Source organism: Quercus robur, chromosome 12 (genome assembly GCF_932294415.1).
Source record: "Quercus robur chromosome 12, dhQueRobu3.1, whole genome shotgun sequence".
Taxonomy (NCBI): Eukaryota; Viridiplantae; Streptophyta; class Magnoliopsida; order Fagales; family Fagaceae; genus Quercus; species Quercus robur.
Genome location: NC_065545.1, coordinates 13,783,093 through 13,803,314, shown reverse-complemented (window position 1 = coordinate 13,803,314; position 20,222 = coordinate 13,783,093). Strand labels below are relative to the sequence as shown.

Genomic DNA, 20,222 nt, shown 5'->3' with positions numbered 1-20,222 from the left:
TAGATCAAGTTGCATATCTAATTATCTATAGATGAACTATATTTTAGTATTCCATTAACCCCTGCTCCTTATCATAGGGTGGTCATTGGTCTTTTCACTCGTTAAAGTTTAAGGATGAATTAACATAACTTTTTAGTGTCTGCACTGCAGGCACCGAGAAAAAGAACAAAATCAAGGTGCCAAAATTCCAAAGAAAATTTGTGCCCTTGGGTCAAAATCCGCACTTGGTGGTTTGATAAACATCATCAATTTAGCAGACTGGTGATTGTGAAGATATAGTTATATGAAAAATGGCATAATCTTAAAATTTTCCTTCTCAAATTTCAGGGAAAGCACATGGAGCAACTGGAGATGTAGCATGTGATGGGTACCATAAATACAAGGTTCTGATGCCTTGAAAAACAATCCTTTAGCATGAATGATTCATGATTTGAGGTCAATTAATCCTCTCGTTGTCATAAAAGAAAAAAATTATTCCTTTCATGATATAAGATCCAATGATTATACAAATGGGGCTGAACCAACAAATACCATATTCATTTTGTTTGAATTACATCTCTCTAAATTTTCCTGGAGTCTAGCCCACATATCTCCGAGTTCCTGTATCTCTTGCAAGAAGATGTGCAACTCATGGTGGACATAGGCCCCGATGCCTATAGATTTTCTATTTCATGGTCAAGACTTATCCCAAGTTTGATGACCCAACTATGATCTACTAATTAAATAAATATCATTTAAATTTTAGTAATTGTGTGCACATGTATTGTCTAACAGATGGGAGAGGGCCTATCAATCCAAAGGGTTTACAATATTACACCAATCTCATCAATGAACTTGTCAGCCATGGTTAAAGCCAAACTTCCATATCATAATCTATAAATAATCTAGTTTGCTTAGCATTCCCAAATTGCTAAGCTAACCACACCTTGGAACTTTTGTTTCTAAATATTGCTTGGTCTATTGATTTTGCAGGAAGCCAACCACATGTTACATTACACAATTATGATCTTCCTCAGGCACTTGAAGATAAGTATGGAGGATGGGTTAGTCGAAAGATAGTGTATAGTTCTTAACACTTGTTAGTTAAAATTTGTCTTTTCTGCTTAGGATAAAAATTTTCATGCCAAGGACAGCATAGGATGATCAATGCAATCAAACTATTTATATCTGGATGTAGGAGACTTCACAGAATATGCAGAGGTCTGCTTCAGAGAATTTGGAGATAGGGTTTCATTATGGACTACTATTAATGAGCCCAATGCATTCATGTATGGAGGCTATGACTTGGGATTTCTGCCACCTCAGCGATGTCTCCTCCATATGGATACTGCTCTAGGGGCAACTCTTCATCTGAGCCGTACATAGCAGCTCATAATATCTTGTTGGCACATGCTTCAGCTGCAAGATTGTACCAGAAAAATATCAGGTATCATCTGAAATTTTCCATATTAAGCATTTTAACTGGTATATCAATCAGTCAATATTGTCAATATATGTTACAGTAGTGAAATTAAGACACAGAATTATGCTCCAGAACCCTAATAGACTTTCTTCTAGTTAGTAATTATTTGATAAAATATTTGACTTTCCATTCTAATGCAGTAATGCTGAATCTACAAAGGAATTTATTTGTGAAGGAAATGTTAGTGGATTTTAGAGCACATGTTATGATGTAGGACAAACAACATGGATTGATAGGGCTCAGCATAAATATGCTAGGATTTGTTCCTCTAACAAACAGAAAAGAAGATGCAATCGCAACTCAAAGGGCCTATGCATTCAATTATGGCTAGTGAATAATAAATCCTAGAATTGATACCATTTTTTTTCCTAAAATTTTCTTGTTTGGATCATGGTGTCACTACATGTTGAACTTCATTTCAAATCATTCTAATTTTGCTTATGGTAATGTCAATCCTGTGTGGGCCAAAATAGCGGTAATAATTGGGAGGAAGATGAGAATTCCTCTAGTCAAGTTTATGTTGAATTTGAGACTTGATTATTCAATGCCTCTGACTATAGTACACCTGCACTGTATTGCAGATTTCTCAATCCCTTGGTGTTTGGAGACTATCCCAATATAATGAAGCAAAATGCAGGGGCTAGAATGCCAGTCTTCACAAATCATGAATCCAAACTGGTAAAGGGTTCATTTGACTTCATAGGGGTAATACATTACATCAGTATGTATGTCAAAGACATCTCCAACGGTCTGAAGATGGTATATAGAGACGTCTTCATGGATGCAGAAATAGAGCTAACCGGTAAGTCTTTATCTATTATTATTACAAAGTGAGAACTATTTTAAATCAATGATCCTGTCAGGTTTCACTAAGTCAATTTTGCCCCTTTGATTTAATTTCTATCTCGTTTCACATACCCGACCTTTAAAAATTGTGTGTATTACACTGCCTTTCATACATGTCTTTTAACTCAATGAAAATTTAGACTAGGCCAATATACTCCACCAAGTGAGTCTTTCAGTTCGAATAAACCTCTACTAGTCTTTGTAATTTATGAAAGATGAACAGAAGTAACTCTGTGATTTTCTGGTCGTGGCAGTAATTCAGGATAGCTCATCAGAATTTGAGGTGAGACTTCAAAAATAAACTGTGGCTTAGGCAATTTTTTCTACCTAAACATAAGATTCAGTTTGTTTATATCATTCACCCTTCACTAACCAGCCTTATTTTACTCAGTTTCCTATTATGCCCTGGTGTCTGCAAGCAGTGCTGGAATATGTCGAGCAAGATTTTGGCAACCCTCCTATTTACATTTATGAAAATGGTCTCTGTCTCTTTCTCACACACTCACTCTTGAGTAGTTGCTCCTTTATCATTTTATTTCTCTGTTTTTCTTCCTTTTCTTTCCCTGGACTTTTCTTTTGGAAGTGGACTCTTGGAGGAAACCCTATGGGACAGCAAGAAAACTTTGCAAGTTAATTGACCATATACAAATCTGTTTTTCTCCCCCAAATGAAGTCTAAATAGATTAATTGTGTCGAACAAGCAAGTAGCTGAATTTTTGAATCATTCCAATCCTGAATTTTTTTGGTCTTGTAAATCCATTAGATGGTTGGCTATCTTGCGTTAAGTATGAGACAGAGCATATAATGATTGATCACTGTGGCTGCATGTTCCCTACCTTCGGGATGGCTGTGGCATTGTTGGAAATAATCAAGAATCTTTCCACCATCTTATTATAAGTACTTTCATGGTGAACCAGTGGAACCTGCATATAGTATGATTTGTCATGTTGGCATTTGATGGGTTAGGCAAGGTTGGGTTGGGTTGGGTTGTAATGCTCATCATGCAATGTCTTTTCATCATGTTTTATATCTAATTGATCAAACTTGTCATGGGATGTCTTGTTAGGTCAGCAGATGCAAAGAAATTCAACATTGGATGACATTGCAAGGGTGAAATATATGCGTGGATACATTGAAGGTGTGCTTGATGCATTGAGGTATGCATACTTCATTCAAACCTTTCCTAGTGAAGTGCCATTAATTATATTCTAAAATTCCTTCTATGACCATTGTGGGGGCTAAGCAGGTCATTCTTTCAATAAAAACATGTGATCAGATGTTCAACTTTTATATTCAACACAAAGTAGATTAATAGATTTCTCCACCCAACCCCCTCTTTTGCCAATGTTTCCTAATTATATATTTTCTATGGGCCCATATTGCTATCTCAACCCCACTCATTTCCAAGAGGGAATATAATGATTTTTAAGATGCAAAGCACCATTGGAAATGGTAGTCCTAAATAAAATCAAGATGTTTCATTATTGGCAAGACCAATTAAACTCTCCCACCCCCCCTCCTTTGTCTTTCTCAATGGATACACATGGAATTGCAACACACAGAATGAAGAAAAAGTGCTAGACTATATGAGTGTGTGTTGCAAAGGTGTACACTGAGTCCCACATCACTCAATTACTATGTCAATCTGTGCTATATAAGCAATTACAATGAGTCTTAATTGTAACTTAACTAATCGTTTTAGGGTGTAGTATAGATGTAGCAAGCGCTTAATTTGTGACATTTGATCCTCACCATGAGTTGATATGAAAGCTTCCTAATGTAGTGGTCCTTTTTATAATGGTCACATGGTGGATGACAGCATTGTAAGTTTTCTATGGATAATGGTGCCAGTCAAATTGTAGAACTATTTAAAAGGTTTAGCAACAAAAAAAATTAGGTCGACTTGAGTCGAATATGGTCTTCTAATAGACTATTAACACACTTATGGAGAACTTTTACTTCCAATCTAAGCATGTGACCATTATGGAAAACGTCTCTAATGGATTTAAGTCATTGTAGACTCGTTTAGCATTAGTAGAACTCCAATGTGCATTATCATAATTTACGGTAAGAGACTATGAATATAGACTACACCTTTATTCAATTTTGTTTATTTGATATACCAAGAGCCTTGTAGCTCATTAGCACCTCTTGGAATTTACAATGGAGACACCCAAGTTCAATTCCCCACCCTCAACAATCGATAAATAAATAAATAAAATGTATTTGATATGATAGATGTGTGTAGCTTTTTTTTTTTTTTTTAACAAAGAGAAAATTCTAAATTGATTGCATTTCCTTTTCCTTGCCACCATTTAATTTTTATTTTTTTTTCGTTGAAGGAATGGATCAAACACAAGAGGTTATTTGACATGGGCTATCTTGGTTATATTTGAGTTAATTGGTGGCTATGGATATAGCTACGGCATAAACTATGTGGATTTGGATGACCCGGATTTGAAAAGATATCCCAAGCTCTCTGCAAAATGGTACTCCAATTTTTTGAAGGGAAGAAGCATCAACTTGGATGGAGTTATTGAACTTGAGAAGAATCCATTCTCTCTCTCTCTCTCTCATTCTCACTTTCAGTGGGCTCTGTTCATATTATGGGACAAGTGTAGTGGTGTTATGTTGCTTATGAGAACCAAAATGTACAAAGTAACATTATTGATCAATAATTTGTAACAGGGTTCTTATGTCTTCTATTTCAGTGCATTAACGTTTGCATGTTAAGAGAGCGAGAATTCTTTCCCTCCACAGCTTGATTTGAGAAATTACCCCACAAGTTTACTTTTGATAAGGGAAATAACTCTTACACACACATTAACACACAAGCATCAGTACACGCATGCTTGTTTTTAACTAAAATTGTGACTTCAAAGTGAAAATTTTAGTTAAAACAAACATGTGTACAAATGTGTGTAATAACCATTGTTTTTTTAATAAAGGATAATGCTACCAATGCTGAAAATATGCATCGAAATTTTCACTAAAACAAACATTTAACTTAGGTATGAATAATTCAGTGCATAATTTCGGTCAGTATACTATATTTATACCTATCTCATATAAATGTACTTCTTAGGTATGAGACTTAAAAATAGAGTTCGCTTCTACATAAGAAAGGTGTAATACATCGGGTATACTGAATGATTTTACCTTACTTTTTAGGAACAATTATCTCTCACGACTGTGGCTTAAAATGGTTTTGTAGAGTTGCATTTCCAACTCGTGTAGACGAAGTAAGTCGTTTTAATATATTCTGTTGGTAACAATCTGCATGTTTCCAGTAAGTGTATATAAGCGACAACTTGTGAAGGTAATACAAGTCGACCCAGAAACCGTATATACACCACATATTAAGGTAACTTTTTGTTTACCAATTTCTACATCAGGCCCTGTACTTCCCTGGAAATTCAATAAAGCTAGTGCCAAATTGCAATGCAAGCATCCATGGGAAGTTTAAGCAAAACATTCAGTAAAAAGAAACAAATGTTATGGCACCACTAGATTGTCAAAGATTTACAAGTTCAAGAGGTTACATGACAAAATAAGTTTTTTTTTTTTTTAATTTACAAAAATGGACAAATGTTTATGAATACCCACAATTGAGTTTGTTATCCATCATAATTTAGATGCGATTCGTTTAAAAGTATCCAGTGGATAAATTGATTGATAAACATTTGCAACCACAGTAGGGGAGCGGGTCCTCTAGGACCAGTGCCTATGCCATAAGCCACCAGACCTGTTGACAGAATCAGAGTCACCAGCAGCATGATGATATTGCCCCCATGCTGAGTCCATGTCAGATAATACAGGAGGGAAACGAGAGAAGTGCTCTCTTTCCCACGCGTGAAATTGATTTGGCAAAGGATTTTCAGCTTCATGTAGGTTCGGGACTGAAGGAGTTTGAGGAGGATAGATATGAAAACCACCATTGCCATCAGGTTGTAGAGATGCTGGCACTACTGGAGGCAAACCCCCAGGACTATCGATTCTCCTGACAGCAGGAATGATAGGTGAGGGCATGCCTAGTGAATTGCTAGGTCGTTGCTGAAGATGAAACGCATGAGAAACCTGTATCATTTCATGGGTATGAACATTGGACCCTGGATAACGAGGAACAGCTGAGGAGACAAATGAGCTCCCAGCTCTAGGACCAGACCTACAAAGAGTAGGGGCAAAGACTATTTAGTACACAGCTCATATAAAGAACAATCTGGGTATTTCACTAATATAATTATCATAATCGAACACTCCTTTAAGTAAACTGTTGAATTTGCAATCAAAGATGTGAGAATGACAGAAAGACGTGCACAGTCCATGTGTGTCAACTACCCCTGGCTATGTCAGCAAAGAGAACACACGTTTCTCACAACTATTAGAACTAAAAGAGTAAGTATCTAAGCAGATATTAAAAGAAATTACTTAAGAGGTTCATGCCTCAACTACTGTTAATGAACTGCAAAACCATAGTGCCACTAAAACCAATATTCCATTCAAGACCATAAGGTGATTAAAAGTAATTTATACTATATTGAATACCCTTAGCTTTGTTAGCAAAGAGCACACATGTTTCTTACAACTGTTCGTGTTAGAAATACATGTCTATCAGTCTAAGTAGAACTTAGCAGAACTCTTTTTGATAAGCAGTCTAAGTAGAACTTTTAAAGAACTCAGGTAGAGGTTTATGCAATAACCAGAGTCATTGCCTTGCAAAGCAATAGTGCCACCATAAACAATTTTCCATTTGACAGTTGGCAAATGAGGAGATTTTTTTTTTTTTTTTGGTTGATAATAACGTAAGAACTTTTATTTTAAAAAATAGCCAAAATAGCCAAACCAAGTACACTAGAAATGCACTACAGTGGCAGAATTTAAGAACCCAAATTACAATGATCAAGAAGGACAGGGAGGGATAAACAAGAACATGAAGGCAAAACTAAGATCCATTTGAGGAGAGTACGGAAGGAAAAATACTTTATATCAAGGATAAACCGTTCACAATCCTCAAAGCATCTAGCATTCCGTTCCCTCCATAAGCACCAAAACAAACAATGTGGCACAATCCTCCAAAAATCTATATTTCTATGTCTTTTGAACTTGCCCAATCTAGCACTGCAATATGCCAAAGAATATCTGTAGTTAAAATCTTACCTAAAGTGGCAGTGCAAGAAAAGAATGCTACTCTAGAAGGAACTTTCTATTGTCACACCATTTTTCAAGGAAAAGAAATGACAGAAGAAGGGGGGATAGAGAGTGATAAAAACCTCCAACCTCAAAACCTATTCTCATTGCTAGCTTCCAACAAGCTTCATCAGCACCATAGCCCGGTACATCCGTGGAATAAAGCATATCCAAAAAAAGATCCAAAGCGTCTAACTCCCAATCCTATACTGGACAACGAAATTGGATGTCCCAATGAAGCCTCCCATTAGAGGAATGCATAATCTCCGACACAAAAGACTCCCTTGCCCGATTAATACCATACAACTTTAGAAAAGCTTCTTTAAGAGAACAATCCTCACACCACACATCCTCCTAGAACTTCACCCTAGTACCATCACCAACATCATACCAAAAAAACTTAGAAAAAGCCAGCCAACCACTTCTAATGGTTTTCCACACACTAACACCATAGGTTCCTGACATGAGTTTTGTACGCCAACCACCACAGTCATCCCCATATTTCGCCTCAGTGACCCTCCTCCAAAGGGCATCTCTCTCCATTCCATACCCTATAACCATTTGCCTAGCAAGGCAGTATTAAATATTCTCAAACACCTGATGCCTAACCCACCATTCTGCACCGGCTCACAAACCTTAGACCCTTTCACCAGAGGTACCTTAGGAGCATCAATAACACTCCAAGGAAAATCTCTCTATAATTTCTTCATATGATTAGCCACCTTCACCTGGATAGGAGGTAGAGAGATAAAATAAGTTGGCAAGTTGGAAAGGGTACAATTAATAAGAGTTACCTTACCCCTTAGATAAATACAACCTCTTCCATCTAGCTAAACACCACTCCATCTTCTACAAAACAGGATTCTAAATTGTCTCCTCTTTATAGGTAGTACCCAACAAAAAGCCCAAATATTTCAGAGGAAGTTGGCAAATGAGGAGATTAGAAAGCAATCTCCATGCTAGTGTTGGTAAAAGTGCCCTTAAGCACAAAGCATGAAGCACCAATGCTCCAATGCTTTTTGCCTCTAAAGTGAGGCGCATTCAAAGAAGCGTGTTTTAGGAATGCTTTCTTTGCACTTTAAGCGCCCTTTTTTTTGCACTATTTTATATTTTTCAAAAAAAAATAAAAAAACAAGACTGAGTTGTAGTTATAGGATCTTAACATTATTGATATAAACCATTGATTTGGCATATTTTTTTGTGTAACTTGTCTTGAAACCCACAACCCCCAGTGCTTCTCTATTTTAATTTTAATTTTTTCTTGGTTTTTTCTCCCTGCCCATCTTGTTCTTCTTTATATTTTATTTTTTCCCTTTGAATAACTGCTTGGAAACCAATGACCATATTTTTGGTAATTGCTTAGTTACTTCGGTAGTTGATGTTAAGCATAGCACTTAAGACTTAATTGATTAATTCTTATAGACTTATAGTCATTAAGTGATTAAATTATTAACTAATATTAGTGATTAGTCATAGAGCATTATGCCTACCAGATATTTAAGAAGGATATTGCATGGAAGTACTCCTATTTAGATGATCTAAAAAATAAAATGACTTGACTTGCAATTTTTGTGTTAGAATTGCAAAAGTAGGGGCTAATATAAATGTTATATGTATTATACAAAACATTTTATTTCAATTTATATGATTATTTGATCATTTGATTGTTGTATTGCTTATTAATAATTATCTTCAATTTTTTTTTTTTTAAATGTACGCTTCACTTCAATCAGGCATGCGCTTGTGCTTTGCGTCTAGGCTCCAAGAGACCTTTGCACTAGTGCACCCCGCACTTTTACCAGCAGCGCCTAACCAAAACTGTGATTTTTTTCCTCAGAAAAAAAAGGGAACCTTGGCCTAGAAAGCTTACCCATGAGCAAAGACAAGTGGATATGGGAAAGATCTGGACCTTGTTGTAGCATCGGAATCACTGTGAGTAGATCCCTGTGTTGCAGGTTGAATAGAAGCTGGATCAGCACCATTGATATGGCTACCAAATTGGGAGAAGGGAGGGGAATGGCGACCCAAAGTATGGTATTGGATGCTAATGGCAGGAAAACTATGGGGATTAAATATATCATTGTGTCCAGATAGACCATTCCATGGATAATTGAAGTTAGGATCATCAATGCTATCACTAGATCTTGAGGATGCATGTGGAATCGGTCCAAAGTATGCAACATATGAATGAGGCAGAGATGATGGAGCAGTGTGTTCAGAAGGCATGCCATGGTGTTCCCGCATGTCATGATCTACGCGGAGAAGAAATTACGTTGTTGTGTTATATATTAATGGTGGCAACTAAAAAATTTTAACTCTTGATATAAATAACTCAACACTTACAAGTGGTTGATGGAGATTCCACTTCCCTGAAAGACAGAATCAATGTGTCAGAGACAACAATGGATGATAGTGTTAGGAAAGGGGCTGACCAAGTTCTTAAGCAGAATATAGATGGTGAAGTTCTTCAGAATAGTAAACGCTACTCAAGTTCACCTAAATATCTCACCAAAGAATGCCTGAGCTTAAAGTCTATGAGCAAATGCTCAATAAAAATTGATGATTAAACTAAAAATCAACATAACAGTAAGGGAGAATTTTAATGAATAGTCTCACAGGGATCTAACATGAATTTTGAAATGATCTACTCCGTATAAAGTGAGAGAACCAGGTATCCTGAATCCTACTCCCCCCACCCACCCCCCTTTCTCCCACCAAAAAAAATCATTGCACTTATTGTACTAAATTTATCCTCCAAATCAAAATCCCAGGCCTCAATGATAAGAAGCAGTGTAATGTACACTAGTACAAGCACATAAGCTCCTGGCAGGAGTGATTCACACAAATAAGTATTTGTAACCAAGCACAAACCACATGAGGAATTAAAGAAAACGAATTGAATGTAAACCACAAAACAAAGATCTTGCTTACTCAAAAGATGTAGGAATTCGAGCCAATTCACCAAATGGACACCAGTGAACTCTAAATGGCTGCAAAAGACATTATCAAAATTATAAATGCAGTAAGGTAACACGGACCATGCAGGCCATAGGCAGATATGCAAAAAAATGAGTAGTTCAATAATAACACATTTTCAAATGTTTTGGAGAGAGAATTTCCTTTTTATCTTGGAAAAGGAGAGAAGGATATCCTCAATAGTCTGGCATTAGCGGTTTTTGGTATTAAGGGATTTCAACTCTTCAAAAAATAAATTGCCAAAAAGAATATGTTTAAAAGATCTCTATCTGTTTTAGGGATTTCCATAGCCTGTAATAGAGCTTATTGTTAATGACCCATGCACAGAGAGAGAGAAAATTATAAAAGCCCGAAATTTATGTAAACACAAAGACACTGATGTGAAGAAAATGTTGTTTCAGAGTCATTGGATGCCTGTTCAGAACTTGGCAGGTTGAGAAATATCTGTTTTACAATATTGAGTTATATACTATTAAAAGATAAAGTAGTAATGTTTTACCATTTCAGGGTAATTTAGGTCATAGGGATCCTCATCAGGATTCCAGTCATCCATACTAGACTCAGGAAATGAACGAGCAGAGCCATTGGCGTATAACCATTGGCCTTTCTCAACCTTTCGGCAGTTTGGGCACTGCATTGCTCCCTTCATGTTAAATGCCGAGCCAATGCAGTCTGCAAAACAAGTAAATACATGCAGAAGAAGAGAGCATCGTCAAGGGTCTTACTTTCCTAGTCATGACATAAAATTAACATTTGAAGGGAGAAGATACCATAAGAAGTATTAGAAATTGGTACTGCCATATGTATCTATGTGTGTGGTGCATATGCATGCACACATTATATGAGGGAAATTCAAAGTCAACCCATAGTCCAAACCATATAATAATGGGATTCATATCTTTCCACAAAAATTAATGATATGCGATATGTATTCATATTTTTCCCAAAGCACATATTCAGCAGACATCATTTGAGATACAACCAATGAGACCTATGCAGTTAGTGATATCATCACATTTACATTTTGACAAGTTTGTAATTCTCATCATAATCGTATCTGCAGAAGTAAGGAAGGTTATTGGATGCTCAGATACAGATTACTACTTATATTGTGTATGTCTCTATGAATTGAATCTGAACTCCAAGAAAATTGAACAATTCTAGTGTGCCCTTTAGGTTTTAGAATACAAGGGTGTTCAACAATTTCAAACATGATCCCCCTCACTCAAGTCATGCGAAGCTCTCCATTTACAGAACCAAAACCTAAATCAGCACAGCATAATTGCAAACTCATTTAAAATACAACAACAGAACAGAGAGCTACTGTGCTAGTCCCAAAAGTTCGAGGTTCCTCAATAGACTAATCAAAGCCAGTCACAGAAATTCTTCTTTGCCATTCTATCTTGTCCAAAATCGTACTCCCTATCACCTCCTTATTGACATTTACTTTTTTATAACTTTTACTATTGTTATTTTAGGTCTCACTCACCTCCTTTCATTCTCTCAACTTGAATCAAAGTGCATTAATCACTCTCCATTACACATTACAAACCATCTTAAGAAACATTCCCTCATTTTTCTTTTCTTTTTTGATCTACAGGAGTTACCTATATCTTTAAACAAATTTCTTCATTTTGTACCATATATTTCTTTGTATTTCCACTTATCCATTACAATTCTCATTTCAACTACACTAATTTTATGAATATGCCACCTCTTAAAAGTTCAACATTTGATACTATACAGCATAACTGGTCTTATAGAAGCATTGTAAAACTTTCCTTTTAACTTAATGGGTATTTTACAATTACACAATACTTTTAATCTGCTTCTCCTTATTGGTCACACACTGACTACCACCAACCAGAGCCGACCTTGTTGAGCCAAGCTGACTGGCAACAGTGGCTTCCAACAAGGTCAACAGAGGTGGGAGACAGAAAATATTTCAAAACGAACAAGGTCAATGTAGTGGTCTTCAGTGATAGGGTTTGAAAGTTGCCTAAAAATCAACTTCCTGAACGCCACACACCCCCCCCCCCCCCAACTCCAACCCTCCAACGAAAATGAGATCCCCAAAAAAAAAAAAAAAAAAAAAAAAAAGATCTTTCATTCCCAAAAATAATTGCCACACCTGTGTCACATTCTCCCCCACCAACCCCCCCCCCCCCCCCACCAAAAAAAAAAAAAAAGATCAATCACTCCAGATTTGATTGTGTATGGGTGTTTTGGCAAACAAGAGTAGGTGTCATCAGAAGATTCAAAATAGAACATCTTAGTCACAGTTGTTATTGGCTTAGATACACCCCCATTTGGCTCTCTCTCCAGCTTGTTTAAAATAGTTTTTTTTCACCTCAGTAATTGACCACCGCATCAACCAAAATCGCCTCCCAATGCTTGACTTTCTGACCCAGTGCAGTGGCAATTTGTAATTTGAGAAAACCAACTAGGTCGGTCTAGGTCGGTGCAGACAAAAAAACTCCCCCAAAACCGGCTGCACTAACCAATGAACACCCTAGCTTCTACACTTCATCCATTATGCTCTTATTATATGATTTACATCCCTTTTCACCTTTCCATCCTTATAAATTATTGATCCAAGATATAGTTAAACACTTACTCTTTGGTATCTCTTGGCCATTAGGTTTTACAACTGTTTTATCTTAGATTCTAACTTTAGCTAAACACACATTAATTTTTTTTTGATAGGTAATAAGAGTATTATTAATCAAGATGTAAAAAAGAAGAAAGTAAATACAAGGTGTTCATGATGGTGAACACAAGCAAAAGCAACAAATAAGAAGGAAAAAAACTCAAGATGCAATACTAAGAGAAGAATGAAACTCAATGATAAAGAACAATTCAAGGAGCCCCAACACCTAGACCAATCAAACAAAGTCTTCTGGCCTAGAGCATGTAACTGAGCCAATGATTTCTCAGTATCCTCAAAAGAGCGTCGATTTCTTTCCGTCCAAACAATCCACATCAAACAGCTAAGAACCAAATTCCAAATGTCTAAATTAATTTTCCCAACCAATAACTCCAACACACCAAGCTTTCCACAAAGCCTGGCAAGACCCATTGGATCCCAAAAAACTGAAGCATATGCACTCACAGCAAGTGAGCTAGAAGACAATGGAGGAGGAGATGATCCACAGTTTCTTCATTACAACAGCACATACAACACTGATTCACCAAAGTGCACCCCCTAAGCATAAGATTATCCAAGGTAAGAATCTGCCCATGAACTGCTGTCCACAAAAAGAATGCCACCTTCTTAGGAATCTTAACTTTCCAAACACCGTTCCAAGAAAAATTGGAGATAGAACCACCCCAAATCTTATTGTAATAGGACCGAATGTCAAACTTGCCATTCCCATTGAGATGCCAATAGGAAATATCACTCCCAACACCCCTAGGAATCCGAGATTAAATGAACTCAAGGAAAGAGAAGGCAGCCTCTAATTCCCTTTCATGAAAATCCCTATAAAATCTCAAATTCCACATCCTATCATTTCCATCCTCCTGATAGCATAGGACATCAAAAATGCAAGCTTCCTTGTCATTTGAACACGCATACAACTGAGGATAGAGCATTTTAAGTGAGTTATTTACAACCCACTTATCATGCCAAAAAAAAATACGAGAGCCATCACCCTCCATTAGGGCCACATGTTTGGAGAAACTCTCCCATCCATTGTGTATACCACGCCACAGACCACATCCGTGGGCCCTTCTAAATACTTTAGTATTTCCCCCCCCCCCCCCCCCCCTTGACCTTCTCCATATTTAGTTGCAATAACCCTCCACTAGAGATGGGTGCTTTCTCGTCCAAACCTCCATAACCATTTCCCTCATAGGGCTTGATTAAAATGCACTAACTTCTTGATCCCCAAACCACCCATCTCTAATGGCGAGCACACCTTCTCCCAAGCCACCAAAGGATATTTGAAACACTCCTCTAAAGACCCCCATAAAAAATTTCTCTGAACACGCACCAACCTATCAGCCATAGCTACAAGGATGGTAAATAGGGATAGATAGTACGTAGGAAGGCTAAAAAGAGTACTCTTTAACAGAGTAAGTCTACCACCCTTTGATAAAAAAAGACGCTTCCAACCTAAGAGTTTCTTCTCCATCCTCTCCAAAATAAGATTCCAAAGAGATGTTTTATATTGAGTACCCAATGGCATTCCCAAGTATTTCATAGGCAGACTACCCACCCTACATCGAAGTATGGTAGCCAAAGCACCTATATTTCCAACCTCCCCAACCGGCACAATCTCACTCTTCCCCACATTTACTTTCAAACCAGTAAACGCTTGAAAGCAGGTCAAAGCCAGCCTAATGGACAACAACTGATCTCTAGAAACATCACAAAACAAGATGGTATCATCTGCAAACAGCAAGTGTGAAATGTGTACCCCAATATACATTAAATTTTACAACTACTTCATGTTTGTTTCTAACTTTACTAAATTTACATTCCATGAGCTCTGTTTTAGACCTACTTAACCTAATCTATATATATATATAAAACCGAAGCCTTTGCTGGCACCACAATTTTCCACGTCAGCATAAAAAATAAAAAATAAATAAAAATTATAACTCCTCAAAACCCTAGCAACCTTACCCCTCTCTCAAGTTAAGAAATATAAAGCCACAGTTTCTGCAAACTTTCTCTTTCTCCAGACGTAGGAAGCCCTAAAGCATTCAAGATCTACAAAACCCTAGCAACCTTACCCCTCTTTCAAGTTAAGAAATATAAAGCCACGGTTTCTGCAAACTCTCTCTCTCCAGACGTAGGAAGCCCTAAAGCATTCAAGATCTACAATGCACGGTATAGATTTTAGCTTATAAAGTTCAGTTTTTGTAAGGTTAGTTTGTTTATATATTTAGTCCTTATGTTTAGGTTTAGGTTTTAAGAGATTTATATATTACTACTATGTGGCTGAATTTCCTGTAACATCAGTTTTATATTTTTCTTTTTTAATTTGTTTTATGCAAGATTAGTTTGTTTACATTAGTTCTTTATCTCAAAGATAAGACTTTTATTTCTACCGCAAAAACTATTTAGGTATGTATCCCTTGCAAGCACACATGAACTTAAATTGTCTTTTAATATATGCATATTTTTAAATTGTCTATTTAGGTATGTATCCCTTGAAAACATATTTTTAAATATTTCTTCACATATAAGTGATGCTATCTTAATTTCTTTTTATTACATTTTTGTTTATAGTTTGTGAAAGATCTAATGTTATAGGATTTGAAATAATATTTTAAATTATCATAAATAAATATGCAATATAAACAAAATTTATAAAATTATTCTTTTTAAAATATTATTTTCAATAGCTTTCCCGTGCATCGCACGGGTTAGCGACTAGTGTCGTTAAATTCTAAAGCATTCATTCAGATTTCCAACTTGGCGTTACTCCATTTCTAGTGTCATCCACTAAAACTCTCTTGTCTGCAAAAGGCATGCACCAAGGAATAGTGCAAGCATTGAGCTCTATTTAAAATGAAGTTCACAATTTGAACTTCAGCAAAATAGTTTCCCACCAAATGAACTCAATCCCCTTAGACCTCTCTTTCCCCTTCAGAACAGTGCTACATTCTCTTTTAGTGCTTTCCCTAAACTAACTATAAAGACCGATGCATTGGACCTTATGATATAAGGTAAAAGAAGCATAAAAGGACCTTCTGGAGTATGAGAATCTGAGTGGAAAAGATTGCTTCAGGTCATTCACGTGGAAAGAAATTGACAAATCTATGTAAATGTAGCAGCTCAAATTTTCTTAATAATAATATCAAAACGATCATCATCGAAATCATATTTCTAGTTGAAACTAATCCAAACTTAAACATTAAAAATATTTGGTAGTATAGTATTTTACGTAAAAGTTTTTGGCTGAAACAAGTTTTTTGCTGGATTTTTCAACATCTGTATCATGCAAAAAGCATTGTTTCATATCTCCTTGAAACAAATACAACCATCAATCTACACCCAAAAAAGAAAACGAAATATAAATTAATCAAATTACTATGCCTTGGGACAGGTATCAGTTCCTGCAAAACAAAGCCTTTGTAATTTTTGACAGCCAATAATTACTCCGACAATCAAAGTGTGAAATCCATCTCTTTTTAATATATCCATTCATGGTCTACACTTTTTTCTTCTAGTAAATTCAATTGATAACATATATTCATAACCAAGAATTGACAAAATTTTGAGATCTAAACTCATATCAACACCAAATGGGCAACAGCATCACTATTCAATTATGATCACACTTCTCTCTCCTTTATTTTCACTATTACCAATACCTAATTGTTCTTTACAAGATTTCTCCAGCAAGCTCAATTCTCTGTGAAATTCAACCAAGGGTTTACATGCATTAAAATTTGAAACCGTGAAGATACCCTTAAAAAAAACATATCTATACCGTAAAAGATTTTATTACAAGCACTTAAAATTCTACAACCACAAAATTATCAAGTATTACCACATAAAAAAGCAAACAATCACACATCAAATAGCAAAAGAAAAATCTTAGCTCACAATGACACAACACAATACTCTTTCAGAAATTCAACTTTATTCTACATAACCCCCAATATTTTTGCCTTACTGCTTCTGTTTTAAGACAAACCCAGGTGCCAAAGTTCCGCATAATTCAACAATTTCAATCAAGAACCAAATTTTCTTCACAACCCACTAAAAAAAACTGCCACAAAAACAAGAAAAACAAAATCAGGCTTACCCAGATGGAACTCATGGCCACATTGCAGTTTAGCCCTGGATCTTCCCCCAGTAATATTCAAGACCAAATCCAAGCAAATCGAGCATGAAACTCCAGAAGAAGAAGGTTGAGGTTCCAAAACCGCAACCCCCTCACCATTACCATCCATTTTAGAACTAGAACTAAAACTAGAAGACGATGGTGAATGATCACTTTGTCTCCTTCTCTGATGAGCCCACCTTCCCTTGTCCTCCACCAATCAAAACCCACAACTTTTTTTTATTTCGTTTCACCAAAAAGTCTGAATCTCTCTCTCTCTCTCTCTCTCTCTCTCTCTCTTCTCTGTACCTGTGTCTGTGTCTCAGTGTGTGTGTCTACCTTTTCTTCTCTCTCCGACCTGTCAGATTACGTGGTTCGGAGTTCGGACCTTACATGGACTGTCTTTGGAATCTACGATAATATACTATGGAAAATGCTTTACGGTGTAACGCACACACCAGAAAAACTGGTCTGGGTCTCTCACAGATTTCAACTTTCATTTGAGGAACCACGTCGTTTTAAGTTTTTTTTTTTTTTTTTTTCATTAATAGTATGCATGCACGAATTAATTAAAATTAAATGTTAAAAAAATATTAATTATATATAAATATTTTACTTAATGAGTCACATCAAAATTTAATATAATTTCAATAAAAATAAATTAATAAATTATCTTAATAATTAATAAATCATGATGTGCAATGTGTAACCTTTAGTCTACTACTCTACTATATATATATATATATATATATATATTTTTTATACAAGATAGAATTCTACTCTAGCCTAATCTAAGTGTATATGTGTGTGAAGCTCCCTCCTGGAGACTTGAACCCCGGCCCTTACCCCCCACACTCCACAAGCACTTATACTTATGGAGTGACCATCGCACCAAGGGAGTGCGGTGGTTACTACTCTACTATATTAAAACACAAATTATGGTATATAATTAAATTAATTACATGAAATATTAATTTCATCTTAAATTACTTGAAACTTTTCATAATATAATTTTTGTGGGGGTCATTTAATTGGGAGATACTGTTAAGACTGTACTAATTGGGTCTATGGCCCAATTCAAGGACATTGGACCATCCGAGGATGTTCAGATGAAATTATAAAGGGAACGGAGTAAAGAGAAGAGTAGAGATAATGAGAAATAAGTCCAACGAATGTCCAAGGAAAAAAGTCATCCCGATAACAAGTGTCCGAGGTCAGTAAGAGTACCATATCATCATGAACCTTGTTCGAAATTACATCACAACTAAATGTTGGACATTGGACAAGGTGTAAGAAGAGAAAAGGGCAAACAAATATCTTTAAAAGCTGCTACCTCCGCATTAAATACCTCTCAACCAACTCTCTGGCCGTATTAATGTGAAAGTGATGCTTGAACAGTGATTGAGCAGCCTTACAGCTACTGGTTGATGGTTCTAAGAGGTGTTGGATAGGACAGGAAGGAGTTCCCCGAATCTAACCTACACGTGTATGGTAAGGATGATACCAAGATTGTGGTATATAACATGGGAAGATGTACCAAAAAGGGGATTAGAAAAAATCAAGTAATTTGGGAACAAGGCTGCGAACTCTTGTATAATTTTATTGTTCAACAAGACAATATAATATAAACTCCTCAAGTTACTCCGAGGACAGATTTTCTCATCCTACTTGTGTCTAACAGTCTTAAATTACCAAATTTTATCGTTCTTCTTCTAGAATAGATCTAGTTCTTTCATCCACGCTCTACAAATTTATTGTTTGGGCCGCTTGGGCTAGAACCCAATCCTATTTTGGGTCCAATCCAATTTCAGTCCTTATAATTGGCACCGTCTATAAGAATGAGCTTGATCTAGTCTGAAGGAGATTCGATTGCAACATTTACGATGGAGGAGGCAGGACCACACCAGGTAGATGTTAATCTACATCAAGCAGAATCAAGGGGTTCTTAGTATAGCAATCCGTGTAAGAGCCTTGAACGGAAAGGAGGCCGTGAGGGAAGTATGCACACAACTCATACCAGTAAAGGTCATTCTCGGGAGAAGAGTCATATTTTCCATGCAAAGAATGACAGAGACATACAACGTGAAATCAATGAGTTGAAGAGGGAGTTGCGTCATGCTCAGCGAAGACATTCACTACCCAGCTCCGAATCGTCCTCTGAAGAGACGGATGGTGCTAGTTATAGACGGAGATCCAGAACTTCGCCCAGCGAAACCTTTTCCTATGAAGAGAAGCACCACCACAGACATAGGCACAAAAGCCTGCCTTGCAAAGGCTTGGGCAATGATGCCATGAACAAGGCGCTGAGTCAAGTTTCTAAATCACCCTTCACACGGAACATTGAAGATGCGAGCCTTCCTCGGCGATTTCATCAACCCACATTCACCATTTATAATGGTCGGACAGATCCAGTAGAATACGTTAGCCATTTCAATCAAGGATGGTTGTTCACTCCAAAGATGAGGCCTTGATGTGTAAGGTCTTTCCATTTAGCTTGGGCCTGGTGGCAATGAGGTGGTTCAACGGTTTTAGGGCGAATTCTATCGACTCCTTCAAGAAACTCACCCGGGCTTTTAGTGCTCGCTTTATTACTTGCAGCAGGGTTCCTCAGCCTTTGGGATCCTTATTGTCTATGTCCATGCAGGAGAGTGAGACTTTAAAGGCTTATTCGGATAGATATTGGGAGATGTTTAATGAAATAGAAAGAGAGCATGATGATGTGGCCATTAGCACTTTCAAGGCAGGTCTTCCAGCCGAGTATGATTTGAGGAAATCTCTAACTGGTAAACCTATTACTAGTGTACGTCAATTGATGGATTGGATTGACAAGTACAGAAGAGTAGAAGAAGACCAATTGCAAGGGAAAGGAAAGGCTAAGGTGATCCCTTAAGAGAGGAGGGATTTCAGGTTGGACTGTTACAATAATAACCGACCTCAGAAAGACTTTGTTGGGCAGTCAGGATCTGTCA

The 20,222-nt window shown here is 36.7% G+C and overlaps 1 protein-coding gene and 1 pseudogene across 2 annotated transcripts; one reads left to right on the top strand and one right to left on the bottom strand.

Annotated features, from left to right (window-relative positions):
* Positions 1-615: 615 nt before the first annotated feature.
* On the top strand, positions 616-5,025 carry LOC126708993 (beta-glucosidase 11-like; annotated as a pseudogene).
* A 762-nt stretch (positions 5,026-5,787) lies between these two features.
* On the bottom strand, positions 5,788-17,724 carry LOC126710595 (E3 ubiquitin-protein ligase RFI2-like). 2 transcript variants are annotated; one of them, XM_050411135.1, is made up of 6 exons: positions 17,236-17,724; positions 10,971-11,143; positions 10,427-10,485; positions 9,839-9,864; positions 9,405-9,747; positions 5,788-6,473 (listed from the first exon to the last, which is right to left on the bottom strand). In XM_050411135.1, the coding sequence occupies exons 1-6, from the start codon at positions 17,381-17,383 to the stop codon at positions 6,020-6,022; spliced, it is 1,203 nt and encodes a 400-aa protein (XP_050267092.1). In that variant the 5' UTR covers positions 17,384-17,724; the 3' UTR covers positions 5,788-6,019. The 2 variants fall into 2 exon arrangements, with proteins under 2 accessions (XP_050267092.1, XP_050267091.1); XM_050411134.1 differs by having other exon boundaries at positions 9,366-9,747; positions 17,236-17,719.
* Between the last annotated feature and the right edge of the window lie 2,498 nt (positions 17,725-20,222).